The sequence below is a fragment of the Agelaius phoeniceus genome, chromosome 15 (genome assembly GCF_051311805.1).
Source record: "Agelaius phoeniceus isolate bAgePho1 chromosome 15, bAgePho1.hap1, whole genome shotgun sequence".
NCBI lineage: Eukaryota > Metazoa > Chordata > Aves > Passeriformes > Icteridae > Agelaius > Agelaius phoeniceus.
Genome location: NC_135279.1, coordinates 16,153,852 through 16,178,261, shown reverse-complemented (window position 1 = coordinate 16,178,261; position 24,410 = coordinate 16,153,852). Strand labels below are relative to the sequence as shown.

General features: G+C 42.2%; 1 protein-coding gene across 12 annotated transcripts in view; it reads right to left on the bottom strand.

The window, feature by feature from the left end:
- Positions 1-16,379: 16,379 nt before the first annotated feature.
- The window catches only part of LOC129126594 (protocadherin alpha-C2-like), a 166,303-nt gene continuing 158,272 nt past the window's right edge, over positions 16,380-24,410 (bottom strand). For 11 of the 12 annotated variants that reach the window (XM_054642629.2, XM_077186623.1, XM_077186622.1 and 8 more), the window contains exon 4: positions 16,380-18,299. In XM_054642629.2, coding sequence (XP_054498604.2) covers positions 17,989-18,299 — 311 coding nt within the window. In that variant the 3' untranslated portion in view covers positions 16,380-17,988. The remainder of the gene's footprint in view (positions 18,300-24,410) is intronic. The other variant, XM_077186627.1, reaches the window with a different exon arrangement.

Genomic DNA, 24,410 nt, shown 5'->3' with positions numbered 1-24,410 from the left:
CCCTTAAGAACAGGTTTGACTGGTGTGTCAGGGATAGGATCTGCATGGATTTAAAGTTTCAAGTGAGGTAGAAAAACATTTGGTCATCTCTTGCATCTTCACTGCTCATTTTACACTACACCTACACAAACTCTGCATGTTTTGCCACTGGCCAGGCTGTGCCTCTGACCTCACTCACACTGATCAGCATTTTCACTGCAGAGCTCGCAGGAACTCCTGTGAGAGGCCTGCTGAAGTGTTTGCTAAATTACATCAAGATCTATTCCAACCATCTCTGATATAATTTGTTATTTACACACATGCTGACAAGTTTCATTAGCAGCATTATTTGATGACAACATTTTATTATGAACCAGAACAGAAACAAAAGTAAATTATTACAGGACAGATCCTGCTAGAGCAGCCTGTGACTATCAGCAGGTTGCTACAGGATTTTTGACACTGGACTTCACTAATTTCTAAAATTCTTTTGTCAAGCAATACCCACAGAATACATCATACCTGTATTTTGAAGTGCAATATTTCTCATTTGAAAACTCCAATATATTGCTTTTAATTTATAAAGCTTAATTTGTGGGTTTTTTTCCCTTGAAATCCTCTTTTTCCCCACGTGACACTGAGTGAATTCCTAGTTCCTGAGCTGCTTTGACACACAACAACCTTTTCAAATGGCAGAAACCCATTAGCCTGATATTTTCTTTTGTGACCTGCATGTAGAATTCACCTCCTTCCTAGATATGACAAGACACAATGTTAGTCTCTCAACATATAATGTGGTTAGTGGGGTTAATTACACTGAGCCTAGGAGCTTTAGATTTGCAGAAGAATAAGGTATTTTTAAGGACAGAAAGTTTGCTGCAATTTTACATTTAATGAACTCATAAACCTGTCCAGTGCCCCAAGTTAAGTGCTTTGAGTAAATTAAATTTGAATAAACAGATAAACAATATGCTTATACTGAGCTGTGATCCTGACTTTGCATTTTTAAATTTTCATAATCTTTCACTTGTCTGTTTCTGGGACTTGTATTTTTTCATGCCAGTATCAGAATCAGAATTGTTAGAGTTTCAAAATACATTACATGTTTTCTTTCTGAATGATCAATAATGTTTTCTTTCTGAAGGATCAAAAATTGCTTGAGTTCCTTTCAAAACCTCAGTTCTTGCTTTTGTGCATTATTTGAACAGGCAAGCAGTGACTGATGCACACAGCAAGGTGAGAGACTTGCACCTCCAATGAACACAAGATCCAGCAACCAAACCACAAAAGCTGGGAGAAAATAGGCAAGAATTAACATCCACCAATTATTATTACACTAGGATGGAGATGAAAGAAAATATTGTTAATGCAGACTTAAGACAGCTACTTAACATAAAACAGATCTATCAGGGAAAAAATCCAGCAAAACCGAAGTGCCAAGAGTCACAAAGTGAAGCAATCTGAACCAAAGGTGCATAAAATATTCTAGAGCAACAGGCTGGCCCAAACATAAGCCAGTTAAATTGCTGCAGCAGTTAATGTCTGAGGAGCTCAGAATTTTACCTGTCTCCATTGCTTTAAGCTTGTGAGAAGTGTACCCCATCAAGTGCTTTCAAAGGTCTCAGATTTCCAGTAGGAGCAAAGGAAATAAAAATGCTCTTTCCCTACTACTGTAAAAAACCAAAACAACAACAGCTAAAACCATCAAATAACCCAACAAAAACAACAAAAAACCCAACCACCAACAAAAAAACCCCAAAACCAACCAACCAACCAACCAACCAACCAACCAACCAACCAACCAACCAACCAAAAAAACCCAAGGAAACCCCATTGACAATTTTGTCCTTTCCTCTGGGCCTAGGTAGGAAAGGATTACTTTTCAATGCTGGACTAGCCAGATGCCAACTGTGAATCTTTTTATTACATTGAAGAACAATCATTGGTTCCAACCCAATGTTTTCCACTTTCATCTGGTATTTAAAACTATTAATTCAGAAAAACCCAGCAGAATCTCAGGAATAAGAGTGGGACAGGTTGGGATGTGTTCTCTTCACACTCACATAATAACAGAGCCAGTTCCATTGTATTTGCATGGTAAGAGCAGAAGAAAAAACACCAAAATCAGCACAGGCCCCAGTGGATCTGCCTCAGGAGCCCTGGGAGAAGCACTCTGGAGTTGCTGGAATTGCTCAGGGAATCCAAAGGCACACTGATAGCCTCGTGACTGAGAAGAAAACAGAAGGGGACAGAAGATGTTCTACACCATTTTTTGTCTTTTACTGCCTGAACCTTCATGTCATGCTTACCATACTTTAGATTTAAAGCAAATGGAGGCACCTTGACTTGTGTTCCTAATTTGTCCAGCAGATTAGGGAGATGGTGGTGGAGCTGGAACACATGAAAAAGGGAGACAACTTTTTTTTTCCATTGAGTCAGCAACATGCAGCCAGTGTAAACCACTTGTGTTTGTTCCATGCCTTTAATCTGTCTGCAGTCTGTAGAAGAATACATCCCCAGAGTCTTTAGTAGACCTTGAATTCGAGCAGCTGTCACTTTAAATTTATTTCTTCCTGTCTGGGAGCTATTTTAGTGCAAATGCAAGCACACATGCTCTGAGCACAGCTCCCAGGAGCAGCCACCATGACAGGTACACTCCCACATATCTGTGTTATCTTCTTTCAACAGGCTTGAAGCTGGAGGCAAATATTTTTCCTTTTAGTGTATTTTTTGTCTTTTGTGTATTTTTTGGCCAGTTGTGGTGGTCCTTTCCCCCACTGTTTCCAAAATCATCTTCTGTGGCATAAAGCCTTGGGTGCAGCAGTTTTGTAGAGTCTGGGGAGGTGTTGGGCTCACAGCAGCCAAAAGATCCTGGGGAAGGAGGAGCACAAGGAGCTGTTCCATGGCTCAGACCTGTTACAGATTTCTCCACTGCAATCCTTCCATGTCTGCATCTCTTGAGGTCCAGCCTGCTCTGTCAGCAATTGCTTTTCAATCATGAGAAAAGGAAATCTCAGGCTCAGGAGTCACACTGCCTCATTTCTGGCTTTTTCATTGTTCCCTGAATCCCTACAGCAAATTCTCCAGCTCTGCCTCTTTCTGTGCCTGTTTGTGCTAAATTATGAGATAGTGACCTCTAGAAGAGCCTGGATTCTATTCCATTAGTCATCCTTCCCTTTACTCTGGATAAATTGTGTTGTCATCATCCCTTGCTCCCCAAAATATTTCTAGTTTTAGAATTAGGAAGCCAAAGAAAAAAGGGAAACTTTAAATTCTAAAAATCAACCCCACTTGATTTGCCTGATGTTAACAATAACCTTTAATCTTTTCATCAACCTAGAAACCTGCATTTCTCCCACACAAACAACAATCTGCTGGGATTCAAACTGGGGAGCACAGCAGGGTGTGGCAAGGCTTAGGGAGAAGAGAGGATGGGAGCAATTTAACCAGGGGGAAAAAACCCCACAGCTCATTTAACTTATTCACTCAGGACTTGTTAATGACTAATCAATAACTACTTGACTCCAAAACCTGAACTGCTTGAAGAAGATTAGAAATAACAAAAAGTAATTTTGCTGGGCTTTCTTGCTCTGTCTAAATCAATATTTTAGTAGCTTTGCCCTGTGAAGAGACAGAAGAGGAACCTCTGGCTAGACAAGCTTCCAGAGGCAGACATCCCTAATAGCCAAAGGGTGAGATTCCCCTGTCAAAAGGAGATGTTGGTGGTGCACACTGTCACCTTGGAGTTCATTGTCTGGGCTGTCTTGACAAGGAGACAGAAATAGGCCTTTCAGGGATCACCTCACCTCACTCAGGGATAGACAAATGACTAGAATTTCAGAAGAATTTATTTCCCTCCAATGGATATGAAAGGAGACTTCGAGATTAGATCAGATGCAGATATCTGTGATGCAGACTTCTCAGATTAGTGAGATGAGTCTCACTAGACTTTGTAAATCTTGCCCACACACTTCTCATTTCTCCTATGTAACACGAAGTACATAAACACCAGATATAATATTAAATATTAGATATTTTATTCTTTCTCTAATGAGAATAGAATTCCTTAGCAGATCCCTTACCATGCTGTAACTGAGTACAACTGTACTGATTAGGGAAAAGGAGACTGCTGCCATAGGAACATTTAGGAGCCAGATAAAAGAAGACAGCTTCAAATTCTAAAAGATCTACCCCACTTGATTTGTTAGGTATTAACAATACACACAATGAATGTTTGTTGGTGCTTACTATTAATAACCATCACCAATTAGTCCCACAGGTTATTTTAACAACCTTATTCCAATTTAGCTGTAAATGGCCAATGCCATGGAGAGGGTGTCATGTAGGCAGGGCCAAGAGCTGCAGTTCTTGATAATCTCTCATTCCATGAGGTGAAGGTGATCAGTTCTGAGAAATAATTCCCCCTTTCTTTACAACCCACAAATGCAATGTTTTCTCCTTTTATAAGTGTTTCATTTTCTGGACAGTTCTAAGCCGTTCACTTGTTTGCTGCAGGGTGCTGGGGCTGGGACTTCCCCAGGCTACTAAATGTGTCTTGGCCTGTGCTGTGTTTCTTGCTTGGTGCTAGCATTTCTGTGTTTTTTTCTTTTTTAATCTCTTGCTAAGCTGCTGCACTTGCTGCCCTGACCACCACCTCACAGCTACAGCAGTCCTTTCCCAGCTTTTCAGGGTTCTTTAATCACCAGTGGCTGATCAGCAATGATCAGTTCATTGCTGGGGGCTCTGCATCAAAATGTGCCTGTATTTTCAAGGCCTTCACTGCCAGCCTGTGTTTAAATTGTGTATTTAGCTGAAGTTCACACAAGGTTCTTGGAGGAGGATTGCAACCTGGCACAATTAATATAAAGCCTGTGAGCTCTTGCTGGAAATGCCATTATTACTTTTACTGGGACAGCAGGCACATAAATGCTTATCCACTGTTTGACATGAATGTTTGACTATGGAGTTTTATCCACTGAAATAGGAATGTCCTTGTGTTTGAATTCAAAACAAAGTGGTATTAATAATATCCTGCCTATGGACTTCCTACTTCCAGGGCTGCAAAAGGTTTCCAATTTGGCTGCAGAATGTTTTGAAAGCTTCATCTTCTCTAGAAAGAGCCATCAGTCTCAAGTGCCTTGTCCAAAAGACAAGTACTCATTATACTAATGAACAAACTATAGCCTTATTTACAATTTAAAAAACTTCATTCTTCAAGCTGCTCTGTTTGAATTAGTAGCTCTTACTCCATTTATTTTTCAGTGGGATTTCTCTGCTTGCTTTAAAAAGAAGCATAAAAAGTTCAGTGGAGATGAAACAAGACTGTTACAGAAAAAAATAAACAGCCTCATCTGGAAAGTCTGCTAAGTCTTCAACAGCATAATTTCAAACTTGTGATTTAGAGTAAAACTATTTATGACAGTTTGCAACACTGGGGACTAAGAAAACATGGATAACATTTCACATATTTGAAAACAGGGGATTTTCTTTTAGACTGAATTTTCAAAAACAGCTAAGATTTTCTTACCTGGTACTGTTCAGGAAAAAAAGAGCTTAAAAGGCAGCATTTAGACCAACATCCAGCTATGTGAGGTTTCATCTTAGAAATGCCTTCCTAAAAAATTTCACAGAGAAAGAAAACAACAGATTTCTTGAAGGAAATAAATTTTGTGTAATAAGGATCATAACTAACACCAAATACTACTTGATCTTTTTCTCCATCAGAGAGCTGGTGATTTATTTGTAACAAGTTTCTGAGTCATTACTGGGGAAAAATAAATTAGAATAAAAAGGCATAAAGAAGAGAAAAGGCCAGCTCTCCTAACAAGTGAGAGAGCATCTCCTCCAATGCAACAAGGAAACTCTAAATACTTTTCCAGCTGTAAGGATATGGTTTCATCAGGCTCCACTCAGTCTTCTGGACTTCTTAAGCAGACAACTACCAAAATTTGCCATTTCTGGACAATTTCTCTAACAGCAGTAACACCACTTCTTGTAGGATCTGGTGTGGTCACTGCCCAGGCAGGCACCCCCAAAGAACAGACACTTTTATTAACATTACTCAGGTGGAAAAGGAATAGTGCCTGTAAATGCCTGGAGTCTGCATGAGCCTTTTCTTACCCATATTCACAGATAATCTTTTATTAACAAGGGAAAGGAGTGGTCACAGTGGCCTTGTTGGATGTGCTTGAGGAAGAAGCCCAGCTATGAGGCTGCAGCAGAAAATGTCTTGCACTGACAGAAAAAAGAAGTGTATGCAATAATCCACTTTTACTAAAACATGCCAGCAAAGTCAAACTTGCCCCCAGCTTTTATTGTGGAATGCTACATTTCATTACTGTTAAAAACTAGAGGTTGATGAAAGACCTTGTGCCATTTGCCCACTGCATGATCAAATTCCTGTTTTATTTGTTATTTCCTGCTTGTCCTTGTCACACAGAAGATGAACTTGACAGGGTGTCTCCATTTTGAGAGGTTGTCCTAAGTTGCCAGTCAGCCAGAGAAATGTGAACTGCCACATCTCAAAGAGCTGAAAATGGTGAAATGAAACATTCATAGTTCAAAAATCAATGCCTTTAACTCTTTCATTTTTACAGAAAAGCTCCTTTATCTACAACTCTCTTCCACATTTTTTCATGTGCTAAAAGCTCCAATTCTTTTCTAATAATTTTTGACACTTTCTCTGAGATTGTTTTCTGAGAATAGGACAATCAGGGCTCTGGAGAAAAAAAAGAGAAAGTGTGTCATGTATGCAATTTCATATTAAAGGAAACAGTTCAGAAGAACTTTACTGATTATGTGAGCAATTGAAAAAGAAACCACTGCAAAATTTCTCATCTTTTGCACCAGGGAACTGTGGAATGAGCTGATTGAAAGTAGGATTTAGGACTCTGTCTGCTGCAGCATGTACATGGCCTTGACAATTAGATTTGTGACATTTCCCTATCCTACACTAAACTGCAGCTGGCAGTGGCATTACTTTGATTATTACACATCACTGTGGCCCAAGTAAAAGATTTCATCAGAGTCCAAGCTTCAGTACACCCCACTGTTAATAAGAGGGTGACTTTCATGAGATAAGAATCAGGCCCTGAGAAGCTGTGAGAACATTGAAGGGAATGAGAAATTGCTAGATAAGTATCTGTCAAAAATGACTGCAAGAAATGAGAACATTTCTGGACAGGTTTCTTACGTGCTGTGCATGGATTTTCATTAGTGATTGTTATTTTATCACAGCATTGGCCCATGGGCTTTATCTAAAATGGCTCTTCTTCTTTGTTAAATATAAAATAGACCTTTGGTGTGATGACAGGCTGAGGAAGTTGGGGGGTTGTTCAGCCTGGAGAAGAGAAGGATGCATGGAAACCTTAGAGCAGCTCTCCAGTGTCAGAAGGGGCCTACAAAGAATCCGGAGAGGGACTTTTCATCAGGACCTGACAAGATCCAGTGAGTTCAAAGTGAAAGTGGGGAAATTTAGGTCATTCATATGGGAGAAATTCCCCCCTGTGAGGGTGGCAGGCCCTGGCACAGGTGCCCAGAGCAGCTGGGGCTGCCCCTGGATCCCTGGCAGTGTCCAAGGCCAGGCTGGACAGGGCTTGGAGCAGCCTGGGATAGTGGAAAATGTCATGTCCATGGCAGGGATTTGGAACTGGATGGGCTTTAAGGTCCCTTCCTCTCAGAATCTCTGCTGCTCACAGTGACCCCAAGATACATTAGAAAGTCTCTTTTCCCAGCCCGGTGCTCGAAGAAGGAGTCAGAGCTCTTCAGTTCTTGGTCTCAAGGTTGTTCATTGTATCTTATCTGTAAAATTCTTTCTCCTGTCCAGCTGAGGTCCACTCAGCAGGACAGTCAGAGGCACTCTGCCTGCCCCTGGGGCAGTGTTATCTTTTTATACTAAAAACTACCTGTACAATATTTACAATTCCTTTCCAATACCTATCACCTATGTTAGACACTGAGCTTCTACTCTAAACCAATCCAAAAGTGCCACCATCACAGCAGAAGATGGAGGCCAAGAAGAAGAAGGAGAAAGGCTGGACACACCCAGATCCCTCCATCTTGCCCCCGGAATCCCCATCCTAAAAACCCCAAAAAATTGATTTTTCATGCTGTGATAAATTCACTATCATTCTACTTAAACTGTCGTGGCTTGTAATTCTTCATATAAGGTGGGTAATTGTTTTTTCCAAGGGCTAAATCAAAGGCACTGGGGTCTTGGGCTCTGTGCCAAGGTCTCTGAGCCCCCTGGGCTGGGGCTCGAGTCCTCCAGGGCAGCCAGAGGAATTTCCTGGGTTCCCACACCTTCCAACCCAAACCATTCAGTGATTTTGTTCTATGATTCTTTATCTTCATTCAAGTGCAATACAAGAATTGGCTCAGGCACCTTCAGTGACTGAGTATTTTTAACACCTCTTGGAACTCTGGAGAGAGATCTGTGAAAGAGACTGAGCCACTTTGCTAAATTAGTGGGCAAAGAGCCTGAAATTTGTGTCAGGAAAAAAAAAAAAAAAAAAAAAAAGAGAAAAGATTGGAATGGTAAGTAAACAGTAAAAAGCAAAACCATGGTTTTATGAAAAATGAGTCTCATCAAATAAGTGCAATACAATTTTTAATCACTCATTGGCCTGATTTATATAGAAAAGTGTGTTAACAAAAAACCCAATCAATTTCTGTGCTTTAGTTTTCCACAACAGTGATGATATATAATAAAGCTGTAATTGAGTATCCTGAGTTGGATGGTACCCACAATGGCCATTGAAAGATTCTGGCTACAAAATATAACAGCTAGAACATGACCAGTGTGAATTTTTGGGATCTTCTGTACATCCTCAGGGGATTTCTTCTTCACCAAAGCCTTCTAAATGAATAATATATGAGAAGATACAAAATTATTTAAGGAAAAACATGCAGATGGCACATACTATCAAAATGAGACACTTAGGTCAGACTGAGCTCAACTGGTTTGGAAGGTGGAGAGCAACAGAGACACAACTCCTTTATGACATCTAAAGGCATTATCTTACAAGATGAAGAATGTAGGTCATGTGTCTGACTGGAGGAATCACATCCATAACAGCCAGGCCTGAAAAGGGCTTGGGAGCAGTCACTGAATGAATCCAGGGGAGCTTATGCTGAGCATGTCAGGGACAGTCCTGGGTGTGTAGGGGTTGCTAGGGAAGGATTGGGACACTGCCTAGTGGACTTTGGGGATGTTTGACTTTGTGTCAGCCATTGGCCACTCAAATTTACAAATGGCTAAAAATCCATGAGCCATCTGTAGCCATGAAGGAGGGACATGGCATTTCAAAGCATTTTTATGAGTTTTCTGGAGCAGAACTTGGGGTAGGTGGGAGGGTAGGACAGCAGAAAAGAAGCCAACATGATGGGCTTAGACAGGAAGTGTTTGGACAGTTTTTTCATTTTAAATGTGTGTCTAGACATGGGCAGAAATCCAGTCTTGCTGAATAAGCCCAGTTCTGCCCTTCAGGAGTGCTGGAGCAGGGGAGGAGAAGGAAGCACATAGAAAATACAGGAAGTTGTGGTTTCCTCCCTGCATTTAAAGGAAGCCAAAGGACTCATGGTTGAGCTAATTTACCAGAGCAGAGGAAATGGCCTCATCCAGCTGCACGGGCAGGAAGAAACTTGGGATCTTTCTGGATGGGATGAACCAAATCATTATTTGCCCTGTGGGTGGGTAAGCATCAGATCATCTATCTCATTTGCCACCATAATGCCATCATTGATTAGCTGCATCTATGGATTTTGTGCCTTTACACAGAGCTGGTACCAGCAGCCCAAAGCCCAGTGGCACCTACAGCCAACAACATAAACAGTATCAACACTCCTGGTGCAGTGTACACATGTCCTTCCTCACTGAGGCCAGGCAGCATGGCCAAATGCCCCTGGGGTTTAAGAGATTTTTAGTGCAAACCTCTGTGCAGGGGAAGGACAAGACCTGGCGCTAAATCAATGACCCTGTGGGGTGTGCAGCCCTCCTGTGAGTGCTCACTGCATGTGGAACATCTGGGCTGCACACACACCTGCAGTCTGGCCTATTTCTCATCCCCCACAGCTGCACAGGTCTGGCAGCAGAGCTTCACCACAGAGCTCATTTACCAGAGGGGTTTTGCTCTGGAAGTTAATCAATGCAGAACTAACTGCACCATCCATATTGATCAGGCTGTGGAGGCTTTGGCATTACAGCTCTGCAATATCCTGCTCCTTCCAGGCTGCTTTGCAGGAGCCTCTGTGCATATTAATGACTGAACCCACATGGCCTGGCAGGTTCACAGAGGAGCCCAGCAGGGCACAGTAAGGGCCTGGGCTAAAATGCTTCATAGGAATTTTAATGTTTTTCTTAGATACTAAAAAAATGGAGCAATACAACTCACAGGTCAGCAGTTCCTGCCACGAGCCCAACAGCATATTTGACAGCTTTAAAGATGCTATGGGCTGTGCATTTGTGAAAGCCTGCTTGACCCAGGGGGCCATTAACAAGCTCTGTAAGCAGACCAGCCACTCCCTGTGACTGAAAGTAAGTGCATTTAGTGACCTGGACTGACCTGTCACACTTCCAATCTCTGGTACCTTCTAATGTTGTGAAAGAATTCAGTCACACAACCCTTTTATCACTTTCTAGCTAATAAATATCTCTTTGCTGGTGCTGCTGCTGAAAATCTGACTCAATGTGGCCAGATGAGACCTACTCTTGTGCATGTGAAGGGAGCCTGAGGATAAAATAAAACTGGTTTCACCTTTTCGTGTCATTTGTTCCTTGAGAACAGAAGGAGGTATTTGTGCCTGCCATTTTCAGTGCAGTCACCCTTCAGGGTAAGATGCAGCTCATCTTCAGGATTGTATTTATATTGTGGCTGCACTAAAGTAGATTAACATGAGATTGTTACATGTGGCTTTGGAAAGATTAAGGTAGCTTTTGTGATGCTTGGTGGCTGCTTATGTTTGTACAAAGAACTTCCCGAGTCTACAAGTAGCTGGACTAACACAATTTACACACCCTTGGGGTTTGGCAGATCCTCTTTATTGTGTAAACACCCATCAGGAGCTTTGTGGATCATTTCCTCCAATGTCAGTACCTAAGTGTTCATAATCCCCTTTTAAGCATGTAAGAAGACAAGCAGATTTTAGTCCAGATTTTTCATTATTTTAGGCTTGTCTTTTATCTAGCACACACCTCAGGAAACTTCTATCCTGAAGGTGAAAGGTGAGAGCAAGTTCAGCAAAGTTAAGCCCCTTATCCTGTGACCATGTGGTGCTGGATGAAACTGCTCACAGCTGGGGTTCAGAGCATCTGGGGAGAGCCAGGTTGAAAAAGCTGCTCTGGACAGGTCCTGAGCCTCTTGTGGCAGCCCATGGAACAAGATCCTGGGTCCTCACTGAGCCTAAGGCTGTTTGCACCACGGGTGATGATGAGGAAGTTGGACATCAGCCAGTAAAGGCTTGAACAGTGTGGATAATTTGGGGGTAGGAGTGGCAATGTATGGAAGGCCTTAAGTGCCAACTTACAGAGTTGATTTGGTTTGTAATTGCTCAGCACATCACTCCACTGAGAGACTTCAGGCAGGACTCTTTAAACACCCACAGAAGGAAGTTCTTCAAGGTAGGGAGTGAGTCATGCCTCCCTTCATGGGGGCTAAGACACACTGGGGGCTTGCTTAGGATATTTTCAGTCTAGCTTCCCCCAAACCACACACATTGCTCCCACTGAGTCTGCACTAAATGGAATTTTAGCCACTGAACAGCTGAAGGATTTATTTAACAGGAAAACTATTACAGGATTAAAAGTCTAGGCTGGCTGTGATTGATGTGTTTCAACAATTATACATCTTGTCAGCCTTGCTGTGCAGCACCATTCCTGTAATTAATGGGCAAGGACTTTCTAATTCTCCTCAGTGCAGCTCAAGTGGTGCCAAGACACTCGAGGTGTTCATAAAATATTGCCAAAGGAGGTGGAATGGGGCTGCCAGGGCCAGCTCTGCTCCCCCAGCTCAGTGCTGAAGCCTGAGATCACATCTGATGCCCCAGCAGGGATGCACCAGCCACTGCTGAGCTCCCAGGGAGCCCTTCAGGGTCTCACACTTGGTTCAGGTTCAGGCATGACTCCTGCTGGGATGGCACCTTGGTGACATGGTCACCCTTCACCTTCACTGTGCCCCCCAGGTGTGCCCACACCCCAGAATTTCTGTGCCTGCTGCCATGCTGTGCCTGGAGGGGAATATTTCCCACCTGGCAGCATAAATGGGATTTTCTCTTCAGGATTCCTGCTCCACCACAGTGAAGGAACAAGGGAGCTGAGGAGTGGCAGTGACACAGACTTAGGGCTGCTCCATTGGGTGTGAAGGCCAGCTTGGTATTTCTGACCCTCTGTCAAGGTTTTAAAATCTGGTTTTTAAGCCTAGCATATCTGTTTTGTAATATGCTTCAGACATCAGTTCCTGAATGTGGATGAGTCACTTGCTGTCTCTTTGCAGACAAGAGTGACACAGCTCTGGGCACCACTGCCAGGCAAACATTTTTAACATTTTTAGTATTTTCAAGCTGTGTGGCGTTCTGAGAGATGTTTACTTCACCACATCTCTGTCATCTTTTGATGTTAATACCTGTGTCAGAGTGATTTCATGGAGGCTGTCCTCCATATGAAAGGCAATCCATGGTGCAGTGTAAGATATGCTCTTTTCATGTGGCAGAGATAAATCTGTGGTACTTCATGCTGGAGGATTTCATTCATTGGTTCTCTAAGGCAGCCTAAGGCACCTGGACTACAAATACTCTAGAAGTAGGTGCCTAATGTCACCATATTAGAATCGCTCTGAAAAATCAGATTTTCATGATACCTAAGCAGCATTATCACTGACAGTGGGTATTGAAGTGTTCTGTACAACAACATAACCATGTCCCAGATTTTTATATATACAATCATAGAATGGTTTGGGTTGGCAAGGACCTTAAATATGAACTACTTCCACCCCTCTGTTATGGGCAGGGACACATTCAACCAGACCAGATTGCTCCAGATCCCATCCAGCCTGTGCCAGGGCCTCCCCACCCTCACAGGGAAAGATTTTTCTCTAACATATAATCTAAACTGACAATCTCTTAGTTTGAAGCCATTTCCCTTGTCCTGTCACTCCAGGCCCTTGTCAATTGTCTCTCTCCATCTTTCTTGCCAGCTCCCTTCAGGCCCTGCAAGGCCACCCTGAGGTCCCCCCAAAGCTTCTCCTGTGCAGGTGAACAATGGCAGCTGTGCCAGCCTTTCCTCCCAGCAGAGCTGCTCCATCCCTCTGCTCATCCTGGAGCCTCCTCTGGCCTGGCTCCAGCAGCTCCAGCTCCTGCCTGTGCTGGGCCAGGGCTGGGGCAGCTCTGCAGGTGGGAAATCACCTGAGCACAGGGACACAGGGACACAATCCCCTCCTTTGGTGGCCACACTCTGAGATGAGCCCAGGACAGGTTTGTCTCTGTAAGTGCTTGGATGCCCACACCTCCCTGCAAAGGCAGAGCAGCGACACTGGATCCTGCAGGGATCCCTCTGGGCATCCAGAGAGAGCAGAATGAACCCAGGAGAGCAGAGAGCACAGCATCCCCCATCCAGAGCTAATGGAAAATTAATGTATATGCCATCAATATTGATTCTATAGCATGCTGGTGAAAGCTGCACAAGGTCAGCCCAACCTGATAAAGCATTTATTCTGTCAGAGCTGTGCTCTGCACTCTCTGTCTGCTCAGTTTTGGTACAGCCAAGCCACCCAGGCATGTGTGAGCCTAATTCTGATTCCAGCCACCACAGGAAGCCCTTCCCATCCAGGATTTATTATGGCTGTGCTTGGAGCCCTCAGCTCTGCTTTCCAGAGCAGCTGTTTGCTTCATGCAGGTTCAGCTGTGTGTGATACCAAAACATTGTCAGCTGTTCACTCCTTTCTCCTTCAGAGACTTGTAGAGGAAGAAACCAAAGGACTTCAGGGTACACTCACTTACCAAAGTCAAACTTTTGATTAAAGTTTGCATATTTAAAGTTTCTGCATATTTACAGGAGCCTTAGCAGAACACAGGGCTCTTGGCACTGTCTCAAAAAGGTGTTTTTGTCAAGGAGCAGTCAATAGTTTCTAAGCAATCAAATAACAGCAAAACTGAGGACCCTGCTCATTTTTTTAGGACTCAAATTATAAAAATGGCTCAGCTCTTTCCTTAATATTTGTCTTACACCAGAGCCACGAAACTGCTGGGAGGGGAGAATTGGATTTGGAAGGAAAATTGCACCTGGTTTATTTTACCCAGTTGTTGACACAAGCAGATCTTGAATGAGTGAAGTAGAAGCAGAAATGAAAGAAGATTCTACAAGGTATCAAAACTACCTGCAATTAATTTTGACTGATCTTCATATATGAAGTTTGGGAATGGCATTTTGGGTTCTGTGTTCTTCCCCTGATGTGAGATGATTGGAATATTTTTAATCAGATCCCCTCATATGATGTGCAATGACCCATGGACTGAGCAGAAAGAAACTGCACAAGACCAAGTCTTAGAAGCCTAATGTAAAATGAGATTTTTTTTAATGACAGGATGTAATTAATACACAACATAGCTCAGGTTTATTGTTATAAAAGCCCAATAGTTTTCATCACTGATCTTGTATGCACAGAAACCAGACTTCCAAAGACAATATGCTCACAGAGGGTATATATGGATTCTGAAAGGCATAAATTGCTCAAGTGGCAAAAAGCCCCAAAACTGTAATTTCCTTGTTAGCAAACTCTGCAGTGTATTTTGTCGTGCTCATTTCATTGTCAGCAGGAGGATTAAAGAATTTTTTTTTCTTCATTTGTGCTGTTATTGGCCACCTCTGGTTCTCAATTTGCATTGTTGTGTGGTGTTAAAACAGTAACCCCTAAACTGTGGTAGAATGTGCAGATCCTGCCCCCACCTACCCCTGTCCTCCAAACATATTTCTTGCCAGGGTTTCTCCTCCTGGACACCCAAAATAAGGATGTCAATGGTATCATTTGTATATTAGTTATGAAATAGCCAAATTTCACTGTAGACATCTCAGCATTCCAGTTGTCCCAGAGGGTCCAAATATGGAAAAATCTTTATAAAATCTGGTGAGGTGCCTGATTCAGTATTCAGACAACACAGTGAGTGTGTGGGATGTATATTCTCCCAGTGCATCCCAGCCTCTTTTGAAACAATTCCAGCAAGAGCTTCTCCTCTCCTCTGAGAGTTTTTTCTCTGTTCTATCAGCTCTCCAGACTGGAATGATTATCATCATTGATAATCATGCTGGATTATCTTCAGATTATGTTTTGTCTCTCCAGGCACTCAAGCATACAGTCCCCCTGCAGTAAGCACCTGCAATAAAGGCAGCATTGGTAAATGTAATATTGTGTTAAAACCAGCAAATTTGAGATATGCTGCAGCTCTTGGTTCATTTTAATAGATGCAAGCCTTGGAAAACCAGCTGTGTATGGCCACTGATGAAAAATGAATGAGTCAGACTGGCTTGCATAGGGGAAAATGCAAGCACTCAAAAGAAAAACCAATATTCAATTAAAATCTAAAAATAATCAAGTGTAGAAGATTCCTGTAAGAATTCAATCTTTGTACTGAATTTTTGCCAGAGGCATTGAGAGAGCTATTTTATGATGACTACATAACAACAGTATTCTTCTGTGTGTTTAAGCTACCACTGTAACTACAGTTGATGAACGTTTTGGGAGCTGTTGGATTAGTCACCAAATAAAAATAAACACCTAAATGTACTTGCATAGCACATTTGCATAAAAGAACAGTTCCCTCCCCAAAACTTAAGGTTTTTTTTTCCTCTTGTCTAGCCTTTAAAAGTGAATCAAGGATTATCTTTCTTAAGTAGCACCTTTTTATTGCCAGTAAAACAAGACTGGTAACAAAAGAAGACTCTAAATAGACCACATGAGGCCATTGGTGGTTCATGCTTTGAGATATGAATTCTTTTATTAGAGCTTTGCTGTGATGTTTTAAGATTTGCTGCAGGTTCTTAAAAATGAATAGGAATTGTTCTATTCTGAACTGTCAGCAGTTTGGAAACTTAAAACATCCAGGACATGTCTCAAGAAATCCAGCTGTTCTCTTTGATCCTAGATTAAAGGGCCTTTGGAAATTTCAGAGCTATGTAGTTTCTTACACAGTTCCAATTAACACGACACTTGAGCTTTATTCTGTGAATGTACAATAATGTAGAAAACTCCTTGGAATTCCCTCATCAGCCATATTCTATTTAAAAATACATGTATTGGTTTTAAATCAACATCCTCAACCACATTCAATACTCCATTTATACCCTTAGGTTTAGTAATTCACAGAACTTCAGCTTCACAGATTCTCACCAATAAATCCCAAAATGCATGCATGGCTTGGTTTAAGAAAGATATTTTACTTGTGTTTCATACACAAAAGAAACTGATAATCAACAGTGGCTTAAAAAATTAACACTACTCCACTTTTCCACAAGTGTACAAAAAAGAAATAATGAATTTACATTCAACGGTAAAGCTTAAAGTCCACTCTAATAATAGTTGCATTGACATTCACATACACAAGCACAGAATAAATATTTCAGGATTCTTATAAGAGCATACAGCATACATACAGTACTTGAATTTTACATAAGGAGTGTTAGTAGGGTCAGAAATTCATAATCTCATAGAAAAGTAAAACTAAAATCAGAAAAGGTCGTGTGGGAGGTAACACCAAGGTACTGCACAGAGCTAGCAGGTTAGTAAATCCATCTGTGTGAGGAGTTTGCTTCTGCTTCTTCATATTAGGACAGTTTGTTTGCAAAGGTGTATTCAAAGTGCAGAATAATGCAAAAAAAAAAAGATATTCTTGTATTTATTATTACATGCAAGAGGCAGCCCCCAAGTCACCCGACAGAATAAAGCTGTGATTGGCAAGTGGCCGATATAATACAGATGTTTCAGGCAATTTTTCTAAAGCACTTTAATAGCAGCAATTGTAATTTATAATGGCTCTAGACTGACTTCTGTTTGGGTTAAAGGGCATCATATTTCTTTAACATTTACAGCTATATTTCTTTATAAATAAATATCTCAAATAACAAATAGCATAGTTAATGTTACTTTTTTTCTCTCTTTTGCATAAGTGTCGTGGAAAAACTCTGACCTTTTCAGAGACATAATGTGCAAAATTATGTGGAAATAGGGACACACAGCATCACAGTTACATTCCTGGGATGTCAGCCCAGCCCTTGTTACTCTCTGAGGGCTAGCCTTACCAGGGCAATGCAGGGCTTTAAGGGACAATTTTTCCAATGGCTTGCTTGGTAAAGAGATAGAATTTATGGTGTCTTAAAGAGCTGTAAATGTGAGGTTTCATTTGAAGCAGTGTGTACAATACGTCATGTATAGGAGTCAGTATTTCCACACAGTGACTTCTCAGGATTTGATAAGTCTGCTCATCTCCTTTCAGACATTTTCTCCCCAGCCTGAACATCTTTGAACATTTGTGTTCATTAGGTGTTTCCTCTGTTGCATATTTACCAGCTCTTCTTGCATTTTATAATCTGATCTCGTATCACCTAGCTGACATCTGCACACAAATATTTCCAATCAGATAGAGGGTGCACAACATTAAAACTTTTAAACCTGTCCTGTAAGTGTCATCAAGACAGGAGCACAGGAACCACAGTGCAGAGTCCAACCTCTCACTGGCTGTACTGTGAAGATTCTCCTTTTCGGCGTAGGAGAAAGGAAACTTGTGTCTGCTTTTTAGATTCTGAAAACAAGCCAGAGTGGAGAAAAAGAGTTAACACCAGACTTAATAAAGCTTTTAAGACAAAACCTGTTAAGCAATTTAGACAGACACTGAATTTCCTGCTGATTTTCTCAAGTCTGTATATACAGGAAATTTGTTAACAATAGGAAGAAGTTGGGATTTGCTACATAGGAGAAATCTGCCATTATTACAAAAACTGGCTAAGAGGGTTTTTTCAGTATAACTCCCTCACTGGTCACTGTTCTCAGTGGTGCTGTTGCCCTTTTCTTTTTTCTCCTGAGTCTTGTTCCCCTTCTTCTTTTTCTTCTTTTTCTTGGTCTCTTCTTTCTTGCCAAAGGTTATGAAGTCACTTTTGTCAATTTGGTTGTTTGGTGGCTCCTGCCGGATGGAGATGATTGCAGGAGATCCTGGGATAATGAATTTGTCTGGCAACTCACCAGGACCACCTTGTTTGGAATTGCCGGGTCCGAATTTAAAGGTCCAGCTGTTGCTGTTCACACCAGCTCCCACTGGGGGGGACACCTCTCCCGCCTCAGGTTCTGAAAAAGTCAAAACAGCAAGAAAAGCTTAAAGCATCTTTAAACACAGGCACTCAGCGAGCAGCAGCTTTCTGTCTGAAAGGCTTCAGCCTACAGTCACTCTCTTTTGCCTGGCTGCTCGTCTGGGGGTTATCCACTGGTTCTTGTCCAGTCTGCTCAGTGTTTGCATGCACTGACCCCCTCCTCGTGCTCTTGGGTGCAACAGGCTCTGGATCCCATTTTGTTCTTTTGGATTTGAAGTGTTTGGAGTAAGAGATCACTGTGATGAAGTGTTTTACAGCAGGAAACACAGGCACGTGCATGGCATGGCAGAAGGGTGTGTTTGAGGGTGTTGAGCCTTTTGGGACAGGGTTAGAAGAGTGGCCAGGGCAGGGGGTGACAGCCTTGGCATTATGCACATCCAGGTGGGTATTTTAGCAAACCATCCTGTGATGGATGTGCCCAAAAACCCTCATGCAGGGAAAGAAGGGAGAGTGTCAAGAGGGTGGAATGGAGCCAGGCTCTGCTCAGTGGTGCTGAGCAGCAGAACAAGAGGGGACAGGAAAGGATCAGGACAAGAGGGGACAGGAAAGGATCAGGACAAGAGGGGACAGGAATGGATCAGGACAAGAGGGGACAGGAATGGATGCCCAGGAAGTTCCACCTGAACATAAGGAAGAACTTCTTTCCTGTGCAGTGACCATGCTCTGAACAGACTGCCCAGAGAGGCTGTGGGGTTGCCCTCACTGGAGATATTCCAGAACCATCTGGATGCAATCCTGTGCCATGTGATCTGCTTGAATAGTGAGGTTGGACCAGATGAGCTGCTGTGGTCCCTTCCAAGCTGACCCCCTGTGTGACTCTGAGCTGGTGCATCCCAGAGAGGAACCTGAGGCCAGCCAGCATGTGTGTTTGTGGGTAGGTATGGATGCAATGTGGCTGAGCAGCAGACACAGAGCAAAAGCAGAATAAACTGAACTGCCTGGGCAGAGACACTGCAGGATTGCTTCCATCAGGGTGCACAGTCTGGTCTCAGAAACATTGATGGTCTTCACATAATCATAGAATACCCTGATATTCTCTCTAGATCACAGTATTTTATACAGGCAAATATAAAGTGAAGTCCTATCCCCAGTTTTAGGCTTGCAGGATGAAGTCAGTTTTAATTTTGTTTCCATTATTTTGATTAGATTGAGTTAATCAGATTGAAATGTTTGCGCACGTTGCTCTGACAAGGACAAATTTCTTGCAAAATAAAATGCTACAGAATTAGGTTTTCCTGTGAGAGAAAACCTTAAGACTTGGTTGTTTTCTTTCCTTTTTTACTTTGAACATTTGTTGTAATTTACATAACTGCCAATTTTGAATAAGAACAGCATATCTATTTTAATGTATCATGGTAAGTGTTTTAACAACTGTGATCAGGGGAAAACTCAGTGTTTATGCTCTGATGCTAAAGCCCTCAAATCAGATGAAAACTTTCTTACCTAGACCCTAAAAGTGCAGTAACAAAACATGGGACTCTCACCCTTGTAACACTCCTAGGCACACACAAACCCACAACAGCACACAAACAATTCCAACACCACTGATCTGATTAAATCTCAGCATCATGCATCAGAGCTGTCCAGCTGAACAGGCAAAGATGTTTGGGGTAAAGAAGGAGGGGGAACTGTGCTGGGAAATCATTTCAGAGGGATTCCATGTCCCTTGGAAGAGGAGATGAGGACACTGGATGGGGGAGAAGAAACAGAGAAGTCCAAGCTCTCCTGCTGGTTAAAGAGGGCAGGAAGAGGAAACAAAGCAGATATTCTAGAGGGAGATCCCCAATGTTCTGCCAGCAAACACCTGGTACTGGCTGCTCTGTACCCCTGCAGCCACAATGAAGAATGCTGTATTAACTTCAGCAGCTCCTGTATTTCTTAGTCTTTAACAATTCTTCATCTTCCGTTATGTTGTTTGTACAATTTTCTATTTTATGAAATAAATGGTGTGTGGTGCATGCAGACATAAGGCTCTGCTTTTAGGTTCAAAAGCTGAAAAGACATATTTTGCTGCCTGACAACCTTTCTCCTGCCTGGCAGCAAAACAAGGCTGGGAAGCAGGATTCCTTTTTTAAGCTTTTCTGTAGTGATGCAGCAGGTCCATGTTACAAAGCCCAAGAAATGTGTGTACAAAACACATCAGAACCATCTCAGAACACATCAGTGTAAGAGGTTTTGGCACATGAAATCTTTGGCATCTCTGAAGCTCCATGGCACATGGACATGACATGACTGCTTTTACAATGTGATATTTAATCAAGAACTAGAAGACACTGTACACTTCTTTTTCCGTTAAGATTGTATTTAATGATGAAGAAGCTTTGACTTTATATTCTTTCCAGGAGCTGCTGACATTGTTTCAGTGACCTTAACATCTCAAGTCTCATATAGATTTTCTGAAGTTATTATTAACTTAGTAAAATGGAGTAAAATGGAGTAAGAGCTCCTCCATTTTATCAGTTGTAGCTTTTCTGTACATTTTCTATAGTCCTAAGCATCAGCTTCAGATTTTTTACATTTCCTGTAAGTAACAACAATGTCCTAGAAAGCCCTTTCATAATAAATGCATTAATATGAACCAGCTTTCATTTCTGCTTAATAAATTGTTTTGTTCAGGTACCTTTTATATCACTTTTGTTTCTCTGAGATGACAAATTGCAAAGGTGGAAAATGTGTGCCTTGGCCTTTTTCCAAATTATTAATCAATTGTCTTTCTGCTGCAATACAAAAATGAGAGCTTTCCTATTGCACATAATAAATTAAGCCCTATTTGAGAAATAAATCCTCTCTTTCTCTCACATAATATGCATTCCAAACACTGGCCCAGACCCAATGCTCTTTTATTGTTCCTGGCAGGAAAAAGACAGCTGAAGGTGACCTCAAATCATGTTTGACCCACCCTAGCCCTGGCTGGGGAGAACCCTCTAGCAAAGAATAGTAGAAAAATTCCTTTGAAGAGTAGAGGGTGAGAACTCTGTGGGCGGCAGAGCCACCAGAGCACAGCTGGAGCTGCAGTGCATGGCTGGGCCACTTTGGGGTGAGCATAGAAACATAAAATGATAGAAAGGTGATGGAAGGGACCCCAAATTTCACCCAGTTCCAACCCCCTGCCATGGGCAGGGACATGTTCCTCTAGGCCAGGTGGCTCCAAGCCCCATCCAACCTGGCTTTAAATACTCCCAGAGATGGGGCAGCCCCAGCTTCTCTGGGCAGCCTGAGCCAGGGCCTCACACACTTACCTTGTACTCTTCCTAATAACTGATCTATACCTTCTCTCTGTGGGTTTGAAACCATTCCCTTGTCCTGTCACTCCAGGCCCTTCCAAATAGCCTCTCTCCATCTTGTGCACTCCCCTCAGGGACTGGGAGAGGCAGTAAGGTCACCCTGAAGTGTAGGAATGTGCCCTCTGTTGATGGAGTGACCAAATTATCCTTTGTCTCCTTAAAAAGGAAAAAAGCCCAGAAGTTTCTCTCCTCAATTTGGTAAAAAGACACCTCGTAAGACCTTTAAGACTTCACCTCAAACCTAAGGCTACCCAATTAGACAGAAGCCAAAAAGTCCCACCTAAATAATTCACTAGAAAAAGAAGAGAACAAAGGAAATAATCACTTTTGTGAAGTGTTTTAGCAAGAGCAAGAACCTCTTGCCCCAAGCTCAAGTTTTCTTGACAAGAATTTTGTTATTTTGCCTTTTATTAAAACCTTTCTGTTTCCAACACTACCTCAGAAGTCATCCTACTAATTTTATACCATTTGAAGTGGCTGGACTATCTCAGGTATGATAGATCCTCTAAGAGCTCATAAGACCTAGCTCAAAGAGAAAACCCATCACTGAAGCTTCTTTTCTCCAGGCTGAGCAATCCCAATTCTCTCAGCCTTTCCTGGACAGGTGCTCCAGTCCTCTGATCAACTTATGAGGCTGAACAGAGGCCATGGGATAATGACAGTGACTTGATGTTATCCATTTGACCACACAAATTCAGTAACGTGCAAGAATCCAGGGTATCCCCGAGGCAAAAAATCTCCTGTATCAAACCTCTTGCCAGACTAATGGGGTGCCCATCCACATCTGCACTACTAAAATCTAATTCAGAGCAGGAAAACAACCCTTTAATTTGGTTCTGATTTGGCAAATCAGCTCACCAGATGAAGTCAGTAACATTTGCCACAAAAACATCTGACTTCATACATCCAAACACAACAAACCCATCCCACCTACCCTGGAATCAGGATTCTCTCAGACTGTGGGGTTTTGCCTGCACCTATGTCTGGTTTTGTCCCAGCCCCTGAACATGTTTGTTGTCCATATCAACTAAGCATTTTAATACTCCTTAATACTCACTAAGCCAAAGGAAACTAATTATCCTTACAGCTGTGTGGAGAGCTTGCATACAAAGAGACAGAGACACAGAGAGTCTAATGAGTTAATAACCATAATTTCCTACAAGTGGGGCTTCTCCAGTCCTCAGGAAATGTCTCTTCTGCATGATTTACCTGAGGACATGTGTGTTTATCTGTATTGGCAGGCTGGAAGGTCACAGTTCAGCTGCACTGACAAAGTTGTATGTTTAGGCATTTCAGATCAAGGATAAATGTCATTTACTACCTAGTTTCCAAGGCTTCCTTAAACATCTCTTCTGTTTCTTATCAGCAGGGATTCAACAACAAAAGCTTTCTCCTTATGTGTCATTTTACTTTTAATGGGATTAGTTGTACTTCTCTTGCATATTTTCTGCATCTTTAATTGAGTGCTTCAAATTTGTTTATTAAACTTAGATGAAAATCTAAATAAAACAAACCCCCTGGTTATATTTATAACACTTAATTTAAAACATTACACTTCTTTTCTTCCTACAGCTAGAGAGGGGGGTTCCCAGAGCTCATACATAAAAGCCCAGAGTCTGGTCATTTCCTGGGGTACTTTTTGAGATTACTTTGAACCTTCTCTTTTATTCTCTAGGAATACTTTAGACTTCATGTTCAATGACCAAATAATTAAATTTTTAAATGCTTGCATGCAGCAGAAGCCAAAATCTAGGCTGCACCTGCAGGTCCTGATGCTTCTTTGCCTGTGTGTCTGCAAGCTAAAATGGGAGATGAACTTTTCACCCCTTCCCTTTCCTACTCTCACCGAAATACAAATGTCTCAGTAGACTTTAAATGGAAGCCATAACAGCAGAGACTCTGCAGTTGAGTAGGTCACATATTTAGCTGGCATGAAAGGACTTCTAGGCTGTCTTTCAAAATACTTCTTTTTCCATCCCGTGACTGCTGTCTGAAGTGCACAGGCAAACTTACACAGAAAAAACCCCTCCATATCCTCAAATCACCTATGTGAAAGCTGGAGGGAATTGGGTCTGGTGCAGAGCTAATGCTTTTTCTCTTCCAGAGGCATTTAATGGTCGTGTATTGTAGCCCTCTGCCTCTCCCAGGACTTGAAAAACGTAAAAACCTCAGTCAACAGGCACTGCTTCAACAAGCTCTAATTGCTCTGAAATACCTGGTTTCCTACACAGTGTCAGATATAGGGGGTCATGTCTGCCTGGAGAAGCTGTGGGTGGCCCTGGATCCCTGTAAGCATCCAAGGTCAGGCTGGACAAGGCTTGGAGCACTCTGGGAGAGTGGGAGGTGGTGGCACTGGATGAGCTTTAAGGTCCCTTCCAACCCAAACCATTTCAGGATTCTATGTATATGTCACAGATTCCAGAAGGGAGCAGGCTGCAGGTGAGCTGTGCCCCCTCACTGATCCTCACCTGCATGCTCCAGGCAGTCCTGCTCTCAGCACAGGTTTTTCAGAGGTACCCCTGCTCTGTGCAGGAAGCCTGGACACCAACAAGGAACCAAGTCCCTAAAATTCAGCCTGTAGTAACTGTAGGTACCTACATTTCTTTTTCTTAGAGAGTTAAACACCCCTTTCTTAAATCCAGATACCAGAAATGTAGGCATCCAATCTACCATGTCTAATTTAATTCATGCTACAGTCTATAAACAAACCACCTGGTTTAAATGCTTGGTTTAAGAGGTATTGAATTGGTATTGAGGTATTGAATCGTTATCACTTTCTTTGGAGCCTTTCTTGCTTTCTACAA